This window comes from Bos indicus, chromosome 8 (genome assembly GCF_029378745.1).
Source record: "Bos indicus isolate NIAB-ARS_2022 breed Sahiwal x Tharparkar chromosome 8, NIAB-ARS_B.indTharparkar_mat_pri_1.0, whole genome shotgun sequence".
NCBI lineage: Eukaryota > Metazoa > Chordata > Mammalia > Artiodactyla > Bovidae > Bos > Bos indicus.
Genome location: NC_091767.1, coordinates 90,261,950 through 90,287,651, shown reverse-complemented (window position 1 = coordinate 90,287,651; position 25,702 = coordinate 90,261,950). Strand labels below are relative to the sequence as shown.

At 41.6% G+C, this 25,702-nt stretch overlaps 2 protein-coding genes across 6 annotated transcripts in view; both read right to left on the bottom strand.

Moving 5' to 3' along the window:
• Positions 1–25,702, bottom strand: part of TMEFF1 (transmembrane protein with EGF like and two follistatin like domains 1) — a 145,060-nt gene that overhangs the window by 28,907 nt on the left and 90,451 nt on the right. For 2 of the 5 annotated variants that reach the window (XR_011568169.1, XR_011568168.1), the window contains exons 9-10: positions 23,891–24,049; positions 19,508–19,947 (exon numbers count right to left, since the gene is read on the bottom strand). Coding sequence is in view for 3 of the 5 variants with exons in the window: in XM_019966644.2 (XP_019822203.2) it covers positions 19,863–19,947; positions 23,891–24,049 (244 nt within the window). In the remaining 2 variants the exon portion in view is untranslated. Of the gene's footprint in view, positions 1–18,833; positions 19,948–23,890; positions 24,050–25,702 lie in introns of those variants that run through there. The other 3 variants (XM_019966644.2, XM_019966645.2, XM_019966646.2) reach the window with 2 other exon arrangements.
• On the bottom strand, positions 6,243–18,708 carry CAVIN4 (caveolae associated protein 4). Its single transcript, XM_019966647.2, has 2 exons — positions 17,916–18,708; positions 6,243–8,621 (listed from the first exon to the last, which is right to left on the bottom strand). The coding sequence occupies exons 1-2, from the start codon at positions 18,321–18,323 to the stop codon at positions 7,944–7,946; spliced, it is 1,086 nt and encodes a 361-aa protein (XP_019822206.2). The 5' UTR covers positions 18,324–18,708; the 3' UTR covers positions 6,243–7,943.

Below are 25,702 nucleotides of genomic sequence, written 5' to 3'. Positions count from 1 at the left end.
GACCCTGACACTGGGAAAGACTGAAGGTGAGAGAAGGGGACGACAGAGGGTGAGATGGTTGGATAGCATCACCGACTCAATGGACATGAGTTTGAGTAAACCGCAGGAGTTGGTGATGGACAGGGAGGCCTGGTGTGCTGCAGTCCATGGGGCTTCAAAGTCAGACACAACTGAGTGAACGAACTGAACTGAATTGACAAAGATATTAATAATAGAGTGATCAGGAGAAACTTATTCTTGAAATGAGAACACACGAAGAACTGTTTAGAAGAATGGCTTAACTTACATTTTAGGTAACTTCTGCACCCCTTTCTTTCTTGAATGATCTTTATCCACTGTTTCTTTCAAAGTCAAACTGCCAGAGTTTTCTCATGAAAACCCACAATTTCATTTACCTGTGCTTCATCTAAGTGTGTTTCTCTAGCCCTCTCCTCTGGGCTGGGATCTGTAATCTCCTACTTGCCTGGCCTCCATGTGGTCTTCACTGAGCATCAGCACTTCAGAAGCAGTAGCTACCTCCCCTGGGATAGGTTTAACTCTGCACATTGGGCCTCAACAGCACAAACCAGGCTACAGCTTCAAAGTGGACCCTTTGTGCTGGTGTGGTGGGTTTTCTGGGCCAAAAGTCTCTGCCTCCCATCTCCTAACAACCTGCCCACCTGAGCCCGGTGACTCAGGGTGGGGGCCAAAAGGCTCTCCATCCCCTGCTCGCCTTGGCTGAGTATGTGAGGCTGGCCTATGGACTTCACTGCTAGCTGATAAAACAGACCCTGCTTCCGCACCACAAACCTTGCTCTCCTTACTGCCACACAGAGTATGCAGGTCCTCGGGGACACAGAAGGATCTCTCTCCTGTCTCAGGTCTAAGCCACATTCTCCAACAGAGTTTACCAGATGCTCTACATTCAGGGGATGTATTGGAATCCACCCACCCAGCAACAGGGTGACACCTTGCTCCATTTTACTGGTGATCCTTATATGAACTTTTCCATCAGTCAAAACCTTGGAAGAGAAGAAAAATGCGTTGCATCAAAGCCCATGTTGAACCCCTAATACATTTGTGATGCCATGACTCAGATAAAATGTGTAAGACACCAAGGGATGAGATATGAAACCAAAGCATGCAGGGTGAGATTGAGACTCTTACTGCAAACCATGGCAGCCGAATAGCTACATGAACTTGAGCAACTGGCCTTGACCAAGGTACCAGGTCCTAGCAGCGTTTACTTAACAATACCAAGCACAACTTTAGCTAGAATTCTTGGGTGCCAAACAACAACTGAAATTAGAAAGAAGAGAAACAAACCAAAAACAACCATTTTAAGATCAAGGGTAGCTTTTCTTTGGACCACACAATGAGCAGGCAAAAATCTGGCCCTGGCCCTGATCAAAGATGTTGATGACAGAGCTCTCACGATGGCCTTAGATCTGAAAGGCAATGTTGCTTCCCAAAGACTTTTCAGTCCTGGTGGAGAGGGCAAGCAGTTGCAAGAACAAGGAAAGGATCATTCCAAATTAGGCCTTCTTCAAGCATGAGTGAGACACACAATGGCTAAGCCAGACAGACCTCCAGGGTGGGAGCTTCTGGATTATACACACGGCTCGTCTTTCACAGGCTATGCCAGGGATGAGCAACAAAGGCTGTCAGAGCAGAGAGTAACAGGGGCATCACGGGACTGCCTATCTCAGAGCTCCCCAGATGGAATCAGTATTTCCCACCTCAGGGAATGGCAGGACCACTCACCCAAGTCAAAAACCTGGCTCCCCATCACAACCCACATCTAAGTGTATCCCATTCAGAGCTCTGTTAATGCTTGAGGGCAGGTGCTACTCTCACCTGAAAAAAATGCAAGGGCCCCAGTAACTGGTCTCCCTGCCCCTGGTATGTTAACAGAATATCCTTCCACAAGCATCAGTCATGGCACTACCATGGCTTAAAATCTCACTGGCTTTCTATGGCCTCTGATGTAAAACCCAAAACACCTTCATACCACCTCTCTAGCAGCATCTTGCCTTAAATTCTATTATTTAGCTGAATCTCGACTGGTCTTCGAATGCCAAGTGATGCACCATTTTCTCCAGCTTTCCCTGAAATGTCCTCCCCAGCCTGTGAGCTTCCTCTATGCTCCCATCATTCCTTTTTAAATCTGAGGCTCCAATCACACAACAATGATGCTGGATTCCATGTCTATCTTCTTCACCAGGAAAAAGCTCCTGAGGTACAGGGAGTCCATCTCTGGATTCATGATACCAAATGACTGCAGCCATGAAATTAAAAAGACGCTTGTTCCTTGGGAAAAAAGCTATGACAAACCTAGACAGTGTATGAAAAAGCAGAGACATCACTTTGCCAACAAAAGTTCATATAGTCAAAGCTATGGTTTTTCCAGCAGTCATGTACAGATGAAGAAGTAGGACCATAAAGAATGCTGAGCACTGAAAAACTGATGCTTTCAAACTGTTGAAAGAAGATTCTGAAAGAGTCCCTTGGACAGCAAGGAGACCAAACCAGTCAATCCTAAAGGAAATCAACCCTGAATATTCATTGGAAGGACTGATGGCTGAAGCTGAAGCTGAAACACTTTGGCTACCTGATGTGAAGAGCTGACTCACTGTAAAAGACCCTCATGCTGGGAAACACTGAAGGCAGAAGGGGATGACAGAGGATGAGATGGTTGGATGGCATCACTGACTCAATGGACATGCTGCTGCTACTGCTAAGTTGCTTCAGTCGTGTCCAACTCTGTGCGACCCCATGGACAGCAGCCCACCAGGCTCCTCCGTCCCTGGGATTCTCCAGGCAAGAATTACTGGAGTGGGTTGCCATTTCCTTCTCCAATGCACGCATGCATGCTAAGTCGCTTTGGCTGTGTCTGACTCTGTGCGACCCCACAGACGGCAGCCCACCAGGCTCCCCTGTCCATAGGATTCTCTAGGCAAGAACAGTGGAGTGGGCTGACGTTTCCTTCTCCGCAATGGACATGAGTCTGACCAAACTCAGGGAAATGGTGAAAGACAGGGGCGACTGGTGTGCTGCAGTCCTTGGAGTCCCAAAGAATTGGACACAACTTAGCAACTGAACAACAATGATGGCTAGCACAGTCACACAAATGAACTCAAATACAACGATAAGTTGTTTTTATTTAACAGTCTCGTAGAAACAGTGAGGCTGAGAAAAGGGCTGAGAAAGGGGAGGGGTGGGGGAGCAGAGGGGTTAAGGACTGTGTTCTATTCACCTTTGAATCCTCTGTGCCTCACACAGAATCTGGCAGATCAAAGGTGCTATGTATATTGGATATATGGAGTAAATAATCATGCCCTTCCTAAGGGATGGGAGGTAACCATGAAAAGCTACAAGTAGGACATGGATGGACATCATCACTGAACCTGAAACTCATCTTCCAGGCCGAAAGGGAAATGAACAGCATGAGCAAAGGCATCAAGAGGCAGGGCAGTCTAGGAGAGCCCTTGACCAGCACAGTTAATTTAGAGAAGATACCCAAAGTAAATTCAAAGCCTGAGGATATTCTGACACTCTTCTGTCCTCTCGGGGATCCTCGGCCATCCTAAGAGATGCGCCCAAAGAGCTAGCTAGCCTCCATCTCCTATCCACCCGTGAAATTCACTGAAGGACTCGGACTTGCTAAGGACAGCTGTAAATCCTCAGAAATCACAACACTCAGAAGTGGCCACAAGAATGACACACAAAACTCAGCACTCAGGCTTCTTCATTTTTCATTCACTACAGACGAGATTAACTAGCATGCCCCCAATTTCAACAGAACTCAAGATGAGACCACAGTGGTCATTTCCCCTGGTCTTGACTCAGATAGGGCAGAGAAACTATCTGGGGATTGGAACTTAAAACATTTTTCAGTTCATTCAGTCGCTGAGTCGTGTCCGACTCTTTGCGACCCCATGAATCACAGCACACCAGGCCTCCCTGTCCATCACCAACTCCCGGAGTTCACTCAAACTCACGTCCATCGAGTCAGTGATGCCGTTAGTAGGGTTCAATAGAAGCTGTAGAAAACATGTCTCATAAGAAAAACAGCCCCAGTAATTTCATGCAAGGGGAATTACAAAGTTCACAGTGATTCTGTGAAATATTTTACATAACATGGCCTGCTCTCCAGCTGAATCACAATGAATTTGACTGCTCTGAACCAAACCCTTTTATGTACATGGAAGGCAAAGAATAAAGTCAAAATGAAAATACTGTAGTTTAGTTTGTATTTTAAATTTATGGAAAACTTGCTCAAGGGAGCTTACACACACCACACATACACGCTCAGCAGGCTGAATTATCATGCTCCTCTTACCGCTTTTTCTCACTGGGCCTTTTCTACTAAACTCTAAGCTAGACCCAGGCCATGCAGACCCTGAGACAAAAGCCTCTGGATCCATCTCATGCAGGAGACAGAGCTGCACTCCCCTCCTCTCTTCCGTCTGTTCTGTAGAAAAGCCTGAGAGAGGGCTCCAGGCCCCGAGTATCTGTGGATGATGCATTGTTCTTCCCCACAGAAAGAAAAGGGGACACATCCTGCCAATGATTTTATTTCAATCAGTTCAGTTCAGTTCAGTCGCTCAGTCGTGTCCGACTCTTTGCAACCCCATGAACCGCAGCAGGCCAGGCCTCCCTGTCCATCACCAACTCCCGGAGTTCACTCAAACTCATGTCCATCGAGTCGGTGATGCCATCCAACTATCTCATCCTCTGTCATCCCCTTCTTCTCCTGCCCCCAATCTTTCCCAGCATCAGGGTCTTTTCAAATGAGTCCACTATTCTCATCAAGTGGCCAAAGTATTGGAGTTTCAGCTTCAACATCAGTCCTTCCAATGAACACCCAGGACTGATCTCCTTTAGGATGGACTGGTTGGATCTCCTTGCAGTCCAAGGGACTCTCAAGAGTCTTCTCCAACACCACAGCTCAAAAGCATCAATTGTTTGACGCTCAGCTTTCCTTATAGTCCAACTCTCACATCCATACATGACTACTGGAAAAACCATAGCCTTGACCAGACGGACCTTTGTTGACAAAGTAATGTCTCTACTTTTTAGTATGCTGTCTACATTGGTCATAAATTTCCTTCCAAGGAGTAAGCGTCTTTTAATTTCATGGCTGCAATCACAATAAACGGTTCAAAATCTAACAAAAATTTCAAAAACACAGAAGAGTACAATAAGCACAAAATCTGTTCTGTGTTGTCTGAAACTTTAAGAAGAGAAAATGCTGATAATTATTCCTTGCATTAAATGAAGATATTTGATTTTGCAGTCTATATAATAAACAGACATTCTTTGTGTCAAGAGAACACGGTAAAAGAAAAAATGATGAATATGGAATTGAGGAATGCTCTAATGCTCTAAAGGAGAAGTTCAGAGACAGAAGGAACACAGAGGGGAAAATCCTAGTACCAAACAAGCAGTGTAAAGTACGATGAATCAGACTTCCCTGGTGGTCCAGTGGTTAGGAATCTGCCTGCCGATGCAGGGGACACGGGTTTGATTCCTGGTCTGGGAAGATCGTACATGCCATGGAGCGATTAAGCCTGTGCACAACTACTGAGCCCATGTGCCTGAAGCCCGTGCTCTGCAGCAGGAGAAGCCACACAATGAGAAGACTGCACACCACAGCTAGAGAGTAGTAGCCCCCACTTGGCACAACCAGAGAAAGCTGGTAGATCAAGGAGGACCTAGCACAGCCTAAAATAAATGTAAAAAGTTACAATGAACCTCTGGGAACATGGAAATTGTTCAAAGTCCACCATGATAAGAGCTGACCAGGCTACAATGTCTTCTACGTCAACATTCAGACGGACCTATGTGGGCAACATTCCATTAACATGTAAAGCCTGGTTATATAGTGAGTCAGTAAGCAAAAGGACTTGACAGAAATTACTTGACAGTGGTATCTGCAAAAAAAAAAAAGTTCAATTGATATTTACTCTGCATACTGTACTGATGTGCTCAGTCATGGCCAACTCTCTGCAACCCCATGGACTACAGCCCACCAGGCTTCTCTGTCCATGGAATTTTCCAGGCACGAATACTGGAGTGGGATGCCACTTCCTTCTCCATTACTCTGGATGGTGCCAGAAAAAACAGCCTATAACTTCTTTACATTCTGTTTAACCTAGAAACATATCTATCATAAGCAGGGTTACTATATCAAATTCATGCCATATTGTTTGCTTTCATTATCAGCAAAAATATTTACAAATAGGACAATGACATCAAACTTTGTATTATCTTTTTTAATTCAAATTTATTATGGCTTTAAGGAAATATTTGATTAGGCATCCAAGCTTTTGCTAAACCATAACATTTTAAAAATTATTCCTTTTGAAGTATTGTTCAAAGCTGTATACACTCTATAAAAAGATAATGAGAGGAACAATTCACTATTTTACGTATTCACGCATGGTGAAGAGGAAATGATACTGAATCAAACTCCCAAACCCAAATAGCTGGATAACTCAGTTAAATATTTTAAAGCTGATTTGTGTGTGTGTGTGTACAATTTTTAGTTACTACCAGAGCATCTAAAACTGATCTGAAAGCTAACTGTTGTCCAAAACTCTTCAAATTCTCAAATCCCATAATTCCATTTCTTCCCTTTCTCAAATCAAAAGATTTAAACATACATAATTGAAGAACCAGTATGATCATTTTTCTCTTTAACAATAATATCTACTTCTGGATCAGCTACTTAGCTGATCAGTTAGATTTACAGCTAACTGACAGGTAGAATCTGGCTTCCTCCCAAAGCAGCTGTGATGAACTCCCTGAACACTGTTTTAGACAGGTGGACTTTGAGGGGTTCACTCCGGAATCAGAAACATTTGAGGTCTTTTAAAAACACTGTATAAGGTCTGGCTTTAGAGAGGCCTCTTGAAGGTACAGCCACAGTTGCAGAGTTCATGATGCTCAAACATGCTGTTCTAGTCCACCAGAGATCTGAGCAGAAGATAATCAGAGAATTTTCCAGGAAATGTTTTAAGACCCAACTCAAACCCAAGATCTGGGTTTAGTCTCTGATGAAAAAGATGTCACCCAAACCTTTATTTTTCATTCCTGATTCTGTGAAAAGAAAAACCAACTTTAGTGTCTGTCCCACCTAGGTCCTTACTGCTTGAAGCTCAGGGCTTTTTCAGAAGATGTACGTATTTCGATTCTGTTTTTGAGGAACCGGTGGGGTTTCTTTTCTCTGGAAATGGTTCTTGCTCCCCCCAGAATGTGTAATATTTCATTAATCTTCACAGCAGTCCTCTGGGGTGGGCAGGACAGGTGAACTCTCTTCATTTCAGTGACCAGACGATTAGCAGACGACTTGCCGGGTGGCTTGCTACATGCAAGGCTCTGATGCCGGACCCGAGTGCTCGAGTCCAGCACTTCCATGTTTTTATGCAAAGGCATCAAAAAGGGGTGTGACTGCTAATTTACTAACAAATCTATTGATTTGAACAGATAAAATCCACACATGAGTTATTCCCCTTGTATTAATCTAGACCAAAATCAAGAGTTGACTTGCAAATCATGGCCACAAATTTGCCCTTCATTTGTTGTAGACTAGACAAACACCTAATTGGCCCTCACTAGGAAACTATTTTTTTTGATGGGCAAGAGAAATGAACTTAAAAATCCACAGCTGCCGTGAGAGTGACCTAAGAGAGAAAGCTGATAGAATCAAATAAGCCCTGGGGGAGGAGAGAAAAAAAAAGTTCTCCGGGGGAGGGAAAAAAAAAAGAATTCCCCAGGAAGTTACAAGGAAATATATATTAATAACTTATTATCTTGAATATTTTAAACCTAAAAATGAAACAAGCATATCATTTATGTTTTCCTATATGGCATGTACATGTAAATGACTATACTAATTAAACTAAGATTGTATGATTAAGGAGACTTACAATTACAATATACTTAATTCCTCTTTATAATTACTGCTTTAAATCTAGCAAAAGAGATTCATCATCCTCTACTCTCACCTGGGGTTTAAAAGTAACTTTTAGAGGCTCAGGGGTCGAGACCTCCCCACCTTCTTGGGGAGGATGCGTGGCACTGGCCTCCTCAGGGTCTGTTTCACTGAGCGCCTCGGGGTAGAGCTCACTGATGGGGCCTAGAGCCTCGCCCCTGGCAATGATGTCCACCCCCATCTCCCTGACCTCTTCTGGACCCTCAGCCACTGCTCGGTCTTTGGTTTTCCGAAGGCTACGCATCTTAAAAGCTTCCCTTGAGGGAGCTGCATTGGAAATAGATTTCTTAAACCTCTCCCCTGACTGCTTCAGTCTCTCCCCTGACTGTCTCAATCTCTCCCCTGACTGCCTCAGCCGCTCTCTCCTCTCTGGGGTCACTATTCTAGTCCTAATTCTGTTCACTTTCTTGTCAAAATTCTGCCGCGTCTTCTGCATGTTTTCTTTGGAAAATGCCTTTTTGATGTTATCAATGCGCTCCTTGCCTGACTTTTTTAGCCTGGCAGACCTGCTCTCTTCAACAAAATATTCTTCATCCGAAGACAGATCAACTGGGGTATCAAAGATTTCGTCCACCTCCTCTGGACTCTCAGTCAAGCTTCTGTCTTTCACGACAGACAGGGATGTCGGACACTGAACCTCCTCCTGAAGGAGAGAGAAAGCAAGCTTGTTAGCCATGGGTTCTTGGACCTTCCCACACCTTTTTAATCTCCTCCACAGTGCGCTTGCTGCTACCTGGGGAGCTGGCCAAGCATGCAATGTCTGAGGGCACTAAGGCTGTAACCAAGTATACCAGCTCCAAGTAAATATAATATGCCTAGCCGCTGTTAACGGAGAAGGCAATGGCACCCCACTCCAGTACTCTTGCCTGGAAAATCCCATGGACGGAGGGCCTGGTGGGCTGTAGTCCATGGGGTCACGAAGAGTCGGACACGACTGAGTGACTTCACTTTCACAGGTTGTTTATCCTCCACCCGCTCCTTAAATGCTGGTGTTTCTCAAGGTTTCTTTTTCTTCATCTCCCAAGCTCACCCTGAGCAACATTATCCACTGCTCTACCTTCAAGTCCAATGACAAGCAGACTCAACAAATCTTCCCTTCACCTCTCCCCTTCCCCTAAGATGAAGACTCATTTATTTCTAACTGGCAGGCAGACTTCTTCACCTAGATGTAACACAGGCACCTCTAACTTAACTTATCCAAAAATCAAGGCTCAGCCATCACCCTTTCCTGGACCTCTCAGCACTAATACCTCCAGGTGTCACCCAGAGAGAAACCTCAGAATCACCATCCCAAATATTCCCTGCTCTCATCTGACAGGTCACCAAGCGCTGTCGGTAACACTGCTTACCGACTAATAATTCCTCTGTTCCCTCCTCCTTCCTCCTTGCCTCTACCAATGTCTTAATTCAGGCCCTGTAATCTCAGCCCTGAACTTATGAAAAACCTTCACCACAATATCACCGAAGTATTTCCTGTGAAATGGTCCTAAAACATACATCTGATCACATCCTTCCTCTACTTTAAAACATTTGGGAGCTCATCAATACTCAAAGGACAGAGAGTTCAAATTCTGAAGTATAATTAGATGGCTCTTTGGTTTGAACTACGCCTGCTTTCCCGGTCCTCCAGTCCAGTCCAGCCATACAAACACCCTGAGCGCCTCCAGCACATGCTGTTCTCATCCCTCCACGCCTTCCTATACGTGGTTTTTGCTACCTTAATTAAATACCTTTAAATGCTCTTTTCAACTTGGTGAACAAAATCTTTGAGTCAAACATGCCCAACCTCCCCAAGAGACCAATTCTGTCTCCAATTTATACCCAAATGACACAAAAGTACTTGTTGTTGTTCACTCAATAAGTCGTGTCCAACTCTTTGTGACCCCATGGACTGCAGCACGCCAGGATTCCCTGTACTTCACTATCTCTCAGAGTTTGCTCAGATTCATGTGCATTAAGTCAGTGATGCCATCCAACCATCTTCTACTTACAATATTTTTCACAGTCTGAATTGAACTGGAGCTCTACTCATTTGTGTATGTCTCCCTGGGGCCTTCACTAAATAATAGGCTCCATGAAAGCCAAGCTGTATCTTATTTATGATTTATGCTCCACATCTATCAGAGTGCCTTGCACATGGAAGGTATGCTCAACAAATGACTGCTGGAACAGAGAGACACATGCCTTCATTCAACAATTGTTACTAAGCACCCACAATGTACCAGTCAATATTCTAGGCACTGAGAACCTCCTGTGAGTAAAACAGTAAAAGAACCTGTACTCTCAGAAAGAGAAATAAACAAGTTATCTATATAGTATGTTGGGTGGTAATAAATGTTAAGGTGAAAAATAAAATGGGGAGTGGGGATACATACTTTAAATGCTCTTTTAAAAGGGGAGGATGCTCGGAAAGGTCTCACTAAGAAGGTGACATCCAAGCCTAGACCTGAAGGTAATGCATATCCCAGGGAGGAAAGCAGAAAGCAAAGAAGGCATCGTGACTGAAGCAGAATGATCAAGGGTCAAGAGAAGGAGAGAAGGTAAGAGAGGGAGCGAGAGGGCCAGTGCACGTAAGGCTCTGTAGCCAATCATGATTGTGGCTCTTATTCCGGATATGATAGGAAGCCTTCTAGTTCTGGGGAAAACAGTAACATGATTTGACTCATGCTGTAAAAGGGTCACCCTGTTGAAATGAGGCAGTTGAGGGTAATGAGAAGCAGGGAGAGCAGGTAGAGACCACTGAGCTCAATCAGGTGAGAGGCGGTCAAGGTGCTGGCAGAGGCGGTGGTGAGAAGTGGTCTGATTCCAGATCCACTGTGAAGGTAGGAGTCAATGGGATCCACTGCTAGACTGAGCTGTGGAGACGTCAAGGGTGATGATTCTCAAGTCCAGGGCCTGAGCAAATGAAGGACATATTTGCATTTCACTAAGATTGGGAAGACAGTGAGAGGCAGAGACTGGAGGGGAAGGATACTGACTAAGGTGCTGAGAATGCCGACTTTGAGATCCCCACTGCACATCCACGCAGAGATGACGAGTAGGCAGTTGAATATATAAGTCTGGAATCCAGGAGAGGTCTGGACTAGAGATTTATCTCTCTAGGAGTCATTAACATAAAGATGAAACTAAAAATCATGACCGGTTCAAACAGACAACCAAGAGATTGAGTGGGTCTACACTTCATTACTCAAAACTCCCTGAAACCAAAGTACCTTTTAAAAATCTGGGGAACACATGTAACCTGTGGCGGATTCATTTTGATATTTGGCAAAACTAATACAATTATGTAAAATTTAAAAATAAAATAAAATTAGAAAAAAAAAATCAGAATATTTCAGATTTGGGAAAATAATATATAACATTCCCAGTGAGATCTTGCAAAGAAAAAAAAATATGAACATTCACTCCAGGGTGGCATAAAGAATACAAATAGCCTCATGCTACTTGAGGTTGGGTTTTGCCTTCAAATGAGTTCAGGTCAAGTTAGGCCTTGCTGCCAAATAAGTTACAAAAAATTTATTTTTAGAAATTTTTGAATTTTGGTGTTATAGACAGATAAATGGATTTTGGACCCAAAGATAAGAAGGAAGAGATGAGAAAGAATCAAAATGGAAAAATATCAGCCAGTGAGGCAGGAGGAAAACCAAGAGAGAGGGACGCCCCCAGAAGCCCAGGGGAAAGAAGCTTTAAGAAGAAACAGAGAGTACAAATGTGCAAAAGAGAAGAGAGGGAGGGAATAACTATGTCAATGTGTCAAAGGGTAAGGATAAGAACTGGATTGAACTGGCAGACACTAGTAACCTTGAGAATGAGCCCAAAAACACAGCTGCTAAAGGACCTCAATTCACTATTTACTGGTTATTTTTAAAACTAAACCAGAAAAACTTTAAAGATCATGAGATTTCTAACTGAACCCATGAATTTTTTTAAAAGAAACTATGCTCCCAGGCCTCCCTGGGGGTCCAGTGGTTAAGAATCCACCGTGTAACGCAGGGGACACATGTCTTTGGGAAGCAAAGGCATGTGGTTAGTTCGACTCCTGGTCCACAACTAAGTCCACGCATCACAACTACTCAGCCCACGCTCCAGAGCCCACAGTTGCGAATACCAAGCCCGTGTGTGACAACTACTGAAGCCCACAAACACTAGAGCCTGTGCTCCGCAACAGAAGCCACCTTGTAGCGTAATACAACTACAGATTAGCCCCCGCTCGCCACAACTCAAGAAAGCCCTGTGCAGCAACGAAGACCTACCACAGACAAAAAATGAATATATCTAAAACAAACAAACAAAATAAATGTGCCCTTACTTTGAGATCCAGGTTAAATATGTTCAACCAAAAAAATTTACTATGTAAGAAATATATTCATATACATTCCAAGACCTATCAGCCTGATAGTCAAGGAGGTATCCCCGGAACTTTATTTCTTTGGATACTTACTTAAAATTTAATTATTTGGCTATAGGACTGGACAGTCTAGGAGCTTAAAAAAAAAGTCAGGGTGGATAACTGACAGCTCTCTGATGAATCAGTTAGAAGCTGCAACTTTATTCCTCTCTTTTCCTGACCACCTGCTACAGGGAGCAGCTTCAGCAGCCCTGCGTGTGTGGGTGTAGACTGAGGAGGTATTAGAAACGGAGCTGAAGAATCATTACTGTGCGGTGAGAAAAACCTTCACAATCCTGCTGTAAAGGCATCAGATCTGGCTCAGGAATCACAAACCCTCCTTCAAGTGCACAACAAACTCTACAAAATCAAGCTTAACAACAAAACAAAACAGAGGTGAATCAGAGAAAGAACCTGTTAAGTGAATCTATTTGTTGTAATGCCTATGCTTCAGAGATAATCATGAGTTAGTGGTGAATTCACTAAAATAATAATTGAAAACAATTAGGGTTGAATTATAGTTGATTTCCAAGTATAATTATTATGCATCTTTTCATGTGAAATTCTAGGTAAGAAGATGAGTTTTGTAACAAAACAAGTACTATAAATCAGAGTATAGTGGCCATGATTATCAAAGTAATATAGGTAGGAGAAGTCTGAATATTTACAAGTCTGGAACTTATCATTAGGGAAAGGCCTAATACCTCATTTGGGAAGCAAAGGCATGTGGTTAGTAAGCAAAATTGTTAGAAGGTATGATAATCCTCCTTCCTCGCCTTCATGGTGAGAAGGTCACCAAGGTGAAAGCATGTTCAAAAAGAAATCATAATTGTATGATACAGAACAGATACTTTTTTCCAAAGCCAATGTCCAGGATTAGGTAAAAGCTCCACTATACACAACTGTGGGAGATAAAGTACCAATAAAGTCTGCCACCAAAAGATATATCCAGGGATATCTTTTTGAGGAAAAACTCAAATGGAAAGGTAAGCCTGTTACAGCTAAATTATTCAGCTTCAAGTTAATTTTAGTAGAAGGCACAGTCTCGATAAAGCCGTGTGTGTGTGTATACATGTATATATACACATATATATACATATATTAACTATGAGAATACATTTTAAGAATTTTGGGAATTCTCTGGTGGTCTAGTGGTTAAGATTTGGCTCTTTCACTGCCATGGCACAGATTCAGTGCCTGGTCAGGGAACTGAGATCCCACAAGTGGAGCAGCCAAAAAAAATTATAAGAATTTTAACTGCTACGAAGAACCATGTGAATGCTGTATTCTTTATTTCAACATCTAAGAATCCCCATATCCACTGGTAGTTGCCTGTATCTTTTCTTTACAAGCACTCCCAACTGCATGAGATAGCCACTGCTTATTGACAAAGGGCTGCTTACTCTGCACAACTTAATTTCATAGACTCTTCACAACACTATGCCTCTTAGTTGCTTTTTCATACCATCCTTTATTCATTCTAATAACTACTGGGGCTCAAAGAAAAGAAAAAAAAATAGCAAGTTTCTGGGAATAAACAGGTTATAGAAACAACTTTTTAAAAGAAGAATTGTATATCAACAGACACACAAGAGACAATTAGGACTTTTCAGAAACTCCTGTTTTATTAAGCCACTGAACTCCTTATTGCCAAATTCAGACTTAAAGTGAAGAAAGTAGGGAAAACCACTAGACCATTCAGGTAGGACCTATATCAAATTGCTTATGATTATACAGTGGGAGTGAGAAATAGATTTAAGGGACTAGATCTGATAGAGTGCCTGATGAACTATGGACGGAGGTTCGTGACAATGTACAGGAGACAGGGATCAGACCATCCCCATGGAAAAGAAACGCAAAAAAAGCAAAATGGCTGTCTGGGGAGGCCTTACAAATAGCTGTGAAAAGAAGACAAGTGAAAAGCAAAGGAGAAAAGGAAAGATATAAGCATCTGAATGCAGAGTTCCAAAGAATAGCAAGGAGAGATAAGAAAGCCTTCCTCAGCGATCAATGCAAAGAAATAGAAGAAAACAACAGAATGGGAAAGACTAGAGAACACTTCAAGAAAATTAGATACCAAGGGAACATTTCATGCAAAGATGGGCTCAATAAAGGACAGAAATGGTATGGACCTAACAGAAGCAGAAGATATTAAGAAGAGGTGGCAAGAATACACAGAAGAACTGTACAAAAAAGAGCTTCACGACCCAGATAATCACGATGGTGTGATCACTCACCTAGAGCCAGACATCCTGGAACGTGAAGTCAAGTGGGCCTTAGGAAGCATCACCATGAACAAAGCTAGTGGAGGTGATGGAATTCCAGTTGAGCTATTTCAAATCCTAAAGGATGATGCTGTGAAAGTGCTGCACTCAATATGCCAGCAAATTTGGAAAACTCAGCAGGGGCCACAGGACTGGAAAAGGTCAGTTTTCATTCCAATCCCAAAGAAAGGCAATGCCAAAGAATGCTCAAACTACCACACAAGTGCACTCATCTCACACGCTAGTAAAGTAATGCTCAAAATTCTCCAAGCCAGGCTTCAGCAATACATGAACCTTCCAGATGTTCAAGCTGGTTTTAGAAAAGGCAGAGGAACCAGAGATCAAATTGCCAACATTTGCTGGATCGTGGAAAAAGGGAAAGAGTTCCAGAAAAACATCTATTTCTGCTTTATTGACTATGCCAAAGCCTTTGACTTTCTGGATCACAATAAACTGTGGAAAGTTCTGAAAGAGATGGGAATACCAGACCACCTGACCGGTCTCTTGAGAAACGTATATGCAGGTTAGCAACAGTTAGAACTGGACATGGAACAACAGACTGGTTCCAAATAGGAAAAGGAGTTCGTCAAGGCTGTATATTGTCACCCTGATTATTTAACTTATATGAGAAACATCATGAGAAACACTGGACTGGAAGAAGCACAAGCTGGAATCAAGATTGCCGGGAGAAATATCAATAACCTCAGATATGCAGATGACACCACCCTTATGGAAGAAAGTGAAGAGGAACTAAAAAGCCTCTTGATGAAAGTGAAAGAGGAGAGTGAAAAAGTTGGTTTAAAGCTCAACATTCAGAAAACTAAGATCATGGCATCTGATCCCATTACTTCATGGGAAATAGATGCAGAAACAGTGGAAACAGTGTCAGACTTTATTTTTCTAGGCTCCAAAATCACTGCAGATGGTGACTGCAGCCATGAAATTAAAAGACACTTACTTCTTGGAAGGAAAGTTATGACCAACCTAGATAGCATATTCAAAAGCAGAGACATTATTTTGCCAACAAAGGTCCATCTATCTAGTCAAGGCTATGGTTTTTCCAGCAGTCATGTATAGATGTGAGAGTTGGACTGTGAAGAAGGCTGAGCACCGAAGAATTGATGCTTTTGAACTGTGGTGTTGGAGAAGACTCTTGAGAGTCCCTTGGACTGCAAGGAGATCCAACCAGTCCATCTTAAAGGAGATCAGCCCTGGGTGTTCATTGGAAGGACTGATGCTAAAGCTGAAACTCCAATACTTTGGCCACCTCATGAGAAGAGTTGACTCACTGGAAAAGACTCCGATGCTGGGAGGGATTGGGGGCAGGAGGAGAAGGGGCCGACAGAGGATGAGATGGCTGGATGGCATCACTTACTCGATGGACATGAGTTTGGGTGAACTCCGGGAGCTGGTGATAGACAGGGAGGCCTGGTGTGCTACAATTCATGGGGTCGCAAAGAGTCGGATACAACTGAGCAACTAAACTGAACTGAAACCTTGATTGTTACCTGGTCTACTCTTCACAGAAAGGTTCTCAGAAGAAATTCTGGATACCAAGAATGTTTCCTGGCATGCCCCAGGCAAGTGAGATATACTCATGACTGTTAATGCCCTTGGAAAAATGAATTCAAGAATGAAGACTATATTCTCGTACTAAATCTACACCCATTACATACACTGACAAAGGCTTCCGACAGTAAGATAACAGGTGTGTGTGTGTGTGTTTTCCCAAAAAATGTCTGGAGAAGGACTTTCAGGGACTTGGGGCAGGGGCGGTGGCAGGGGAAGAAATGGCAAAGCCCTTCAGATGGCATAGTCCAACCTGCCTACCTCTGAAATCAGCAACCTTCTCTTTTCATTCTTTCTCCTAAATAACCAACAGGCTCTTCACAACAAATCCAAAATACCACTTACTATTCCAGTGTAACCTTATCAGTCAACAGTGGGCTACAAAGAACTGACTAAAGTGTAAAGAATCCCCTGGGGCATTAATGGCCCACATTCCTGGTATCTTACAAATACCCGCCTACATAATCCAACTGTGTTCCTATTTCAATTTGTTTCATTCTTCTAGGCTTTTCCCCTATGCATATGGGCATCCATCCATTTAAAAAATACAGCATGATAACACTACATATATGCACCAGTGAACATCCCCACACACATTCCTGATTTTATGCATACAATAAGCATGTTGATATGAAATTTTGAAGCCAAAAGGTTTGTGAATTTTTAAGGTTCTTAACACATACTACCAAAACCACCCTCCAGAAATGTACCAATTAATATTCTACTAGCAGAAAATGAAAGTGCTTGTTATTTCCTATTCTTAAACTCAGAATATGTTTCAGTAACTGTAAATATTTAAGTAGGTGAAAGTGGAATTTTGCTCATTTATTTGGTCCTCTGTGAACTGACTGATAATGACTTTCCAATTTTTCTACCATCGGAGTTCAAGCTTTTCCCTTTTGATCTGTAACAGTTTTAAAACATATAATAGGTTTTAGGCATTTGCCATGGATGCATTCCTATTTCAAAAAACATGAGGGTCAAGTGCAGATAAGACAGGAAGATAGGAACTTACTAGCTCAATACACAATGCCACATAGAAACTACCATATAAAATCAGCTAAGAGACATTATAATCAAATATAAGGAATTACTTAAGTGACTCCTACGCTTGTATAACTATAAGAAAAAACAGAACTGTCTGATTGTTCATCAAGAAATACTGTTTTGCTTATAACTGTGACTTACACATTATTATAATACAAAACATTCAATAGACAAATTAATTTCTGCAAAGTTTACATTTTACTGTTTAGGGCTTTCCAGGCTCTCCATAGCAAGGGAAAGAACCACACTATGGGGCTACAGGTCCTCAGTTTCTTTTTTTTTTTTCTTCCATACAACAAAGAGGTATTTTAAACTGGAGGCTTCTTAGCTATCTTCTAGTTCTAACCTTCTCAAAGGCTATGAGAGGGCACCATGCTAATATGGCTAATATCCCAAAAGCGGATTACCAATATTAAGTTTCAAAGGCAAGAAATAGACTCAGCTATGATCCACAGTTCATATTACATGGAATGGTTGAGAAGCTCAAAACACTGACATGCTAGTATACCAGTTAACAGAGAAATGGCTTTATCCTGAGATCCCTGCTGATACAGAACTCCACCACACACATGTATACAACAGTCACCACGTGACACTGGACTCGGATAGGACATGCTGGCCATTAAAGGCTGCAAAAGACCGCAGTCGTTGAGTTAAACACACAGCTTACCTGGAATATGACCACACGGAATTTGTTTTTCTTCATTATTTCTTCTTGCTTAGCTTCAACTTTTTTAACGTGAGTTTGTTGCTTCTCCACCCGGGCCTTCACGTCTTTAATGTGAGCACTGACCTTTCGGGTTTTCTCAAACAACTTGTTAATGACATAGCCTGTGTTGCTGTGTGACTGTGAAAACTTGAGCAGGTCAATCTGGACGGACTTGATGGCATTCTCCATCACCCTGTGTCTCTCCTCTATCCTCTTCTGGCTGGCCTGCACACTGTCCACGATGGCAGCGACTTTGTCCAGCACAGTCACAATGGTGAGAGCGGCATCTTGGTCTTCATCTTCTGTCACATTCGACAGGCGATTCTGGTGGATTTTATCAGCATTTGAAGCCGACCCATTATGCTCCATTTTAATTATTTCTCAGTGAAAGATGTCTTACCACAATCAATTCTGGCACCGAGAGCAAAAAGTTAGCTTGATAACAGGCAACAGGGTTGCTTAAAGGGTTGGAAGCCCCACCCCTGGAGGCTGGTCAAGTATTTGTAACTACAAATACCCATACATGACTGTTCTGCAATATGAACCCTCGCAAAGCACTGGATGCTGTTCCAAACATGCTTACTGACTGACTAAGGGGCTCAAATAAGACTGTGTGGGTAGAAGAGGGAAGCTTTTTAAAAAGAAAAGTTCCCTAAAGCCACCGTGTTACTAATATTAAGCCTAGAAGCCAAATAACTAAATAAGCAAACTTTAAGTGATGGGTGAAGCCTTTTGCCTTTAGACAATTTCAAGCATTATTTATAAAAAGCAAATGGGAATTTTGAACAGAAATCTGTTTTTTCCATTAATCTCACATTAAATGCACTGATATATCAATATCAAAGAATGCAATAAATAAACACACCAAAACAGAGGCCATATAGTGAAAACATTATATTATAACATGCTTTTCCAAACCGAATATTAAAATTAATATTTTTAACATATTCTTAAATTCTACATGCATACTTCTGAATACCTAAACTACATGTTAAACACCTGAACACATTCTACTCACACTTCAGATCTTTAAACATCAACAACCTATTAGTATAGCTATTATAACAGAACAAATTTGGATAGAGGTCTGAGATGATTTTTAAGCTCACACAAAGAGCACCAATTGTTAACATCATTTTTGCATTTTATTCACAAACACTGATACCATTGGTTTATTTATCTTAAAACAAATACTCTCTTTAAAAATGAATGTGTATTAAAGTAGTTTAAATGACAGAGTAGGCTTTATTCCAATCCGTTTGTTAAACAGACTATTTTCACAACATCTAAGTCTACTTTTCAGTGATCCGTTTCATCACTGCTACCATATACTTTTAAAAATTAATTCAGAATTATTTTTTCAAAGAGAGAAATGATCAAATTCCAGTCCATACATCTTATAAATATTTTACATCTAACACACACAACTTTATAGTTCATGCGATAGGCAGTGTCTAAAAAATCAGTTAATAAATCTCAAAAACATTGAAATGTCTAAACACAGTGTCTTCTAGATTTTTTTTGTAAGAAAAGTAATCTGTAAACATCTTTACCTTTAGTTCATGCTTGGTCATTTGCTGTGGTCATTGTGGAAGAAGTGGGTATGACTTTGTAACCATTTGTGAAGTGGTCCATCTTTGCAAAAATATTACATTCCATGGGTAAAGAACAAGTCTTAGAATTACCATGTGGTACAAATTTGTGAAATCAATTTCTGTATTTAAAAACATAAAACAAAGACTACTAAACAGTCCAAAACTGTTGTAGCTGAATATTCTAAATACGAGCCAACAGTACTACACTAAAAATGTCCAAAAATAAGGCCTCTGAAATAAATATTTCCATTCTTTAAAAAAAGACATAATAAATGTACATCACATGGTCAGTGTACATATAAAAGTCACCAGTTCAAACCATTCTGGATGACGTATCTGAAGTAAAATGACCTAGGTTTTGCTTCTGTCGTCGTCCTCTATTATTTTTAGGGCATTTTCTGTCAAGAAAAAAGGAAAATGTCATTTTGTTTAGGATATTTCAAATGTTTCCAGGTTAATACACATTCCACACAGAAAGCCATATTGCATATGATCACATGAAAGGGAAACAGACGCTATTTGATGACAGACTATCATGTCAGACTGCCGTCCTTCCTACAAAGCAGGGAGGTGAGAGGGTTAGACATGCAATGCAGTGTAAACACAAATGAAACTCACTCCCAGGGTCTCCCACTGCATGTGCATCCCCAAGAGGAATCGCCACCCTTCTTCTGGCCTGGCAATTACCAAACCACAGTGACTGGTAACATGGAAACTTGTGACAGTAGAAAGGATCCTTGCTTATGTACTTTCCCTGAGCATGACAACACCCTCAAAATGACAAGGACAGCTTAGATGAAGGAGAAATCAGGAAGAAATGTGCTTATTAACCTCAAATCAGAAAATACAGGAAATGCCTAGTTATTTTAGATGGTAATTCAGAAGAAGTCATTCGACACCCTGCTGGGACAAACCACAAAACCCAGGACAGAACTTGGGGGATAAGAGATACTTCTCAGTCTGCTCTCACGGCTCTGTGCATGTTTCTCTGCGGTGGTTTAAAGCCTGTCGTGCCATGTGCCCGCCCACTACAATGTAAACGCAATCAGATCTCACTGTGCACAAAGTGCTATACACTACACAACATGGAATAAAGGAAGCTGGATGAGCTCCAGTAATTCTGAGTTGAGGCTCTGCTAGAAACTAGCTGTGCAACACCCTTTTTCTATAAGCAAAATATTAAGAGTTGGACTAACCTCTAAAATCTCTTCCAGCAAGAACTTTATAATCTAACAGTAAGAAAGTCTTGAGACAAGAACTTCTACCCTAAAGTTCCAGGTTTTTACTCATTTTCCAAGAGCACTACTTTGTCTTGATGTAAAAGCTTGATGGTAACACTTCCAGTTTACATACTGTTTTTCACAAATTTTGCCTTATCCTCATAAAAACACTTGGAGGTAGACAGGGCTGGAATCAACTCCATTTCACACATGGGAACACCGATTGAGAGGGACGGCAATCTTCCTCAACTGTCACAACTCACCGTGACACTGGACAAGTTCCTGAGACCACGGGTTTTTTCCATCTACACAATAAGGAGGTTCGGCCAAGGTGATATTCAACATGAAAGAAGATGCCAAGCCTAAGAGAAGAAAATTTCACTCCTGCAGTCTTGATAAATGTGTCAGTGGGAACATCCCTTTAAAGGAAGATTCCTCACATGTAACAGTCACCACAGGATAAGTGAACAGCTGTCGCAATGGACTGTGTGGGAGAGACACTCCTTAAAAATGCAGTGCAGGTCAGTCCAAGTGCATAATTATAATATCCTCAATCCAAGGGAGCAAGACATTCTAGGGGTGAAAATGCCATAATAAAAAGGCCTCAGGAAGAGATCTATGATAAATTCAATGAGATGACCCTTCAGACATAGAGACAGAGGGTAGTGAATACACTGTAACAGTTAAATATAAGGCAACGCCTATGTGTCTGTGAAGGCAGCAAATGGACTTGGGATATAAACTGCTGCTGCTAAGTCGCTTCAGTCATGTCCAACTCTGGGTGATCCCATAGACGGCAGCCTATCAGGCTCCCCCGTCCCTGGGATTCTCCAGGAAAGAACACTGGAGTGGGTTGCCATTTCCTTCTCCAATGCATTAAAGTGAAAAGTGAACATGAAGTCGCTCAGTCGTGTCCGACTCTTAGTGACCCCATGGACTGCATGCAGCCTACCAGGCTCCTCCGTCCATGGGATTTTCCAGGCAAGAGTACTCGAGTGATGGGATATACACTAGAGGTTACTAACTTGAATTCCCTGGTAGCTTAGTTGGTAAAGAATCTGCCTGCAAGGCAGGAGACCAGGTTTAACCCCTGGGTCAGGAAGATCCCCTGGAGAGAAATGCCGCACTCCAGTATTTTTGCCTGGAGAATCCCATGGACAGAGGAGCCTGGCAGGCTACAGTCCATGGGGTCGCAAACAGACACGACTCAGCGACTAAACCACAACCACCACTAATTTAAAAACTACCTGCAAGGTAACTATAATTTAGTAGCTGAGGATTATGGCACAGTGAGAACTGAGGCAAAGAGCTAGACAAAAGGCTGGATAGGATTAACAAAAGGGCTTAACTATCTCTCTGCTCTTGGGTGAAGTTTTCCCAACCTAGGGCACCAGTTTCCTCACTTCTCTAGAATGAAGGGGTTGAATACAAAGCAACTTCTTGCTGACTCTAACGTCCTTTGATCTTTAAGATCTTTAAGGAACTAAAAATCACTGGGCCTCAAAATCTTTCCTTACCTTTACCTTATTACCCTATTTCTTTCATTCACCTTCCAAATCATCTGTTATTCCACTTCTGCTTTACTCTAATAACGTCCTAAATGGTCTTCCAAAACCTCACATTTTCTCTCCAATAAATTTTTCAGATGACACACAGAACTAATGCCCTGGGAAAATGATTCACACCAAGTCCCTCCCCTGTTGCAAAACCCTGAACTGCTATAAAATCAAGTCTGAATCGCAATCCCACAGGAGGATCATACTTAGCAAACGTATTTCCCAAGATGACTTAACATGGACCCCCCTCTTTTTGGTGGTTCCATAGCAAGAGGAATGGTTTAGCAATCAGGCAGCACCGAATCCAAATCCAGACCCTTTCACTTACTAGCTGGAGGACCACAGGCAAACTGCTTCACCTCTGAGCCCATGTTACACAGCCACAGGCAGCCCTGCTGTTACATGGTGGGTTTATTTTTTCTATGTTCTCTTTCTGCTGTCATTATTTTTTATAACATTATGTCCCTACTTTAATCTACTGCCCAATTTCATATTCAGTAGTCTTGCCTAAGGGCAGATCATCTGTTCTATAAAATAAAGTCCACTGGCTTTCAGCACTTGTATTTTATGAAAAATATGTTATTCAGAGAAGAGTTTTTCATCATTGCTAGATTTATCATTTTAGCTCCAGATGGCTGAGACCACAGAGGGTCTGGCTTCTCCCCAGACTTCAGACAGAAGAGCCATAAATCCATTATGGCCTGTCAATATCTACACTTGATATAGCCCAACCCTCAGCCCAGAATAAGGCAGAAATGTATAGAGATAATGTTTATGGGAGTCTAAACCAAACTGAAAGGAGGTAGGAAGAGGTAAGCAAGAGGAAAAGACCTTAGACTCAGAAGCATAAAGATGAACAAGATGAAAACTTAATTTTCTTTGAGTTCTCCAAGGTCCAGTTCAGTCTGACTTACATATTTCCACTCAGCCTGGAAAACACCTCTTTTTAGGCCAACTGCACTCCAATTATGTCCTTTACTTTGGGGTTCAGTTATGATAAACTCCCAATGGTTTTAGTTATGATAGAGTATTTTAAAGTTTACTACTTATAACTGTATTCTAGAAAATGAAGTAATGCTAAGACAACATATTTAAAAAGCAGTTTTCTTTAACCTCTGATTTCTTCCCTTCTTGTATTTACTATAGATAAAGTATATTCTTAGGGCACAAGACCCAGTCAATTCTGCAGGACTTAGAAAGTTCCTGCCTGGCTCTTCAACGCATGTGCAGACCATCCTGCTACCAACACTGTCCCTGAAGGTGATGCTTAAAGCGGACACACAGTTCTAAGATCTCAAAATTCCTTTATGCCACTGAGTACCCTCAGGCTTTCTCTGCCTGAGCCTAGATCTGCCTGTAACCCTGGGAATGAGTTCGTGACCAAATTCTAAAGCAGCACGATGGGGAGAGGTCAGACCTACATGGAAACCTTAAGAGAATTAATTCTAGGATTTCTTCCTAATAGACTGGTAGATGTCAAGTCCCCATTATTTTGAGTGCTTCAGGATTCTTTAATAGCCACCCACCTCTAATTGAAAGTTGGTATTTTGTAGGCCATTACCTACCTGGTTATGCACATGACAATTGCTACTATAATGGCAATCTGTACAGCTCCAATAATTGCTGCTATAAGAACATGAGTGAGCTTTTGCCTACTTGGCACTACATAGAGAATACTAAAGTCTGTCTTTTCACAGTGCTGTCCAGTGTAACCAGATTCACATCTGAAAAGGGGGAAAAAGAAAAAAAGGACTCCTGTGAGATTTATAAATTTCAGTAATTCCAGGTTTTAAAATGAAAACGTACAAAAGAATGATAAACAGAAACAGCAAATCAGGCACTCTCCCACCATCTGAAAAAACACTGCCATTACTGTATTTCCTTACACTCTTTTGGATACGACTAGTTTACAAAGTGCTTCTTGCACTCATCATCATATCACTTTAATTTAAAAGCTGCTAAGCAGTCTTTGTTACTGCCATTTAAAAATGGATTCATAATATCCCATTCAGTGGCTAAAATACAGCAATTCCTATTCCTTGCTTTTAGACATATCGGCTATTTTCCATTTTTCAGAATTATGAGTTAGGTGTGGTGGATATTATGATGACTGTGCATTCTATATTTAGCGTTATCCCTTACGCTAGATACTTCAAGTGGGATTACTGAATAAATAGTTTTATAGACATTTACAGTTCTCTGAACGTAACACCAAATTATATTCAAGACGCTTCTCAGTGTACATAATATAATCATTTAAAGAACAAGGGGAAGAGATGAAAATAAGTTGTTAATGACAGAAACAGAGCTAAGCAGTCAAGTAGGTACAAATCTGAGAAATTATCTGAATTCCAATTAAGAGTAAATAAAAAGGCAACAACATCAGCTGATGATAATTTGACAGGGAGAAACATTTAAAATACTTAATAGAAAACTCACATTTTTTAGTTGACAGAAGGACAGAAGTGAAATGTGTAAATTCGCCAGCCTTCAGTTAAAACTGATTAATAAAACATTAGAAGTCTAAGGATAGAATATTTATTAATGTCCCACATTTCATTACAGAAAAATAATTTTTAATAAAAACACACAGAGCAAGGGGCTTTCCTGGTGGCTCAGAGAGTGGAAAAGAAAAAAAAAAGAATCCGCCTGTTATGCAGGAGACCCGTGTTCAATCCCTGGGTTGGGAAGATCCCCTGGAGAAGGAAACAGCAACCCACTCCAGTATTCTTGCCTGGAGAATCCCATGGACAGAAGAACCTGGTGGGCTACAGTTCATAGGACCGCAAACAGTCCGACACGACTGAGCAACTAACACACACATACGCATAGCAAGAAAGAAACCCGAAAGCACAGCAACAGGAAGCCCGAGGAACCTGAGTCCACACATCCTACCCTTGGGGGCCCCAGACACGGGCCAGAGGTTCCATACTGTTTCTAAGCTTCCTAGCAGACAAAAAGGCAGTTTGGCAGATACATAGATCACAAGCATAACTGAGAGCACAGAAATACACCATTACATCTATGGTCAACTGATATCTGGAAAGGGAGCTAAGATAATTTGATGCAGAACAGTCTTTTCAACAAATGGTGCTGGGACAACTGGACATCCACATATAAAAGAATAAGAGTTGGACCTCTTCCTCATAGCATACACAAAAATTAATTCAAATGGATCACAGATCTAAATGCAAGAACTAAAACTATAAAACTCTTGGCGGGGGGAAGAAAGTAAATATTCATGACCTTAGATGAGGTATGATTTCTTCATACACCATCAAAAGCACAAACAATAACAAAGTTAAACTAGGCTAAATCAAAATTAAATCTTTTGTACATAAGGACACTATCAAGAAAGAAACTGAAAAGATAAGCCA